This window comes from Penaeus monodon, chromosome 30 (genome assembly GCF_015228065.2).
Source record: "Penaeus monodon isolate SGIC_2016 chromosome 30, NSTDA_Pmon_1, whole genome shotgun sequence".
Taxonomy (NCBI): domain Eukaryota; kingdom Metazoa; phylum Arthropoda; class Malacostraca; order Decapoda; family Penaeidae; genus Penaeus; species Penaeus monodon.
Window position 1 is genome coordinate 28,828,857 of NC_051415.1, and position 1,108 is coordinate 28,829,964.

Genomic DNA, 1,108 nt, shown 5'->3' on the forward strand with positions numbered 1-1,108 from the left:
TTCCTCTTCTCCTTAGTATCTCTGTCCATCTCCTTGCTCCTACTCATTTATCTCTCTCGATCCCTTGTTTTCCAAATCGTAGTCTACCAGTTGAAGTATCTGTGGTCGCAATCCCTTGAGGACCAAACTTGGTTCTAGAGGTTGGGGAAGGTCGGCCTCCGGTCTCGAGTGCTCAGGACAGTTCGGTGCGATCCTGTGGCGAGTAAGTTGTTGGTATATAATTGTGTGATTGAGGGCTGATACCAGGTAGGTAATTGTAATAGATTTTACTCATGTCCTTACTGAATAAGCTCATGTGTGTCCGTCTCTTCTTCTTTTGCCTTCTTCCTTCTCCCCTTCTCTACATGTTTTTTTTTTTTTCCTCTTCTTCCCACCCCTCTTTCATCCCTTCCTTTCCTCTTCCCTTCCTCCCCTCTTCCCCTCTCCCTTCCTCCTTCTCTTCCCTCCTTCCTTCTCTCTCTCCTCCATCCCCTCTTCATCCCTTCCTTCTCCTCTCCCTTCCTCCCCCTCTCCCTCTCCCTTCCCCCTTCTCCCTCTCCCTTCCTTCCCCCTCTCCCTCTCTCTTCCCACTCACCTGGTCGCCGATGCCACAGGTCTTGCTGCAGGAGGACCACTCGGACCACTCGCTCACACGGCAATCACGAGGCCCGCGTACACGTCTTCGGCCTGGAGAAATGTTGGTGTTATTTTCTTTTATTAATTTCAAAACACTGTTGAACGCTCGGCTCTGTTGCATTGCTTCACAGAACGGATAACTGCTTTTTTAAAAAAAAACAATATGTACTTTTTTTTTAATGAGGTATTTAGGCATGGCAGATATCCCAACCAGCAAGCATTTATTATCTTTATTATTTTGTGTCTTTTTCAGAGTCGAAATAGGTCTAAAACCCTTGTTTATTGACGACTATTTATATCACTGTGATCTTAATATGGCCAGTGACTTGCTGGTTTTGATATCGTTTATTTATGATACAATTTAATAGAATTTAAAAGATGCAAATGGGAATTCTAGTTTAATCATTCCTTAACTGATAGTATTTATAAGACTTATATGATAATCATGACACGAAAGAGCAGCATATCAATATCGAAATCAATATCAGTACCA

The 1,108-nt window shown here is 43.3% G+C and overlaps 1 protein-coding gene across 1 annotated transcript in view; it reads right to left on the reverse strand.

Annotated features, from left to right (window-relative positions):
- Positions 1-134: 134 nt before the first annotated feature.
- LOC119592395 (spondin-2-like) overlaps positions 135-1,108 on the reverse strand; it is a gene marked incomplete in the record, with an annotated part of 55,422 nt that continues 54,448 nt past the window's right edge. Inside the window, 2 exon segments of the mRNA XM_037941217.1 lie at positions 135-236; positions 521-666. Of these exon segments, the coding sequence (XP_037797145.1) occupies positions 135-236; positions 521-666 (248 nt within the window).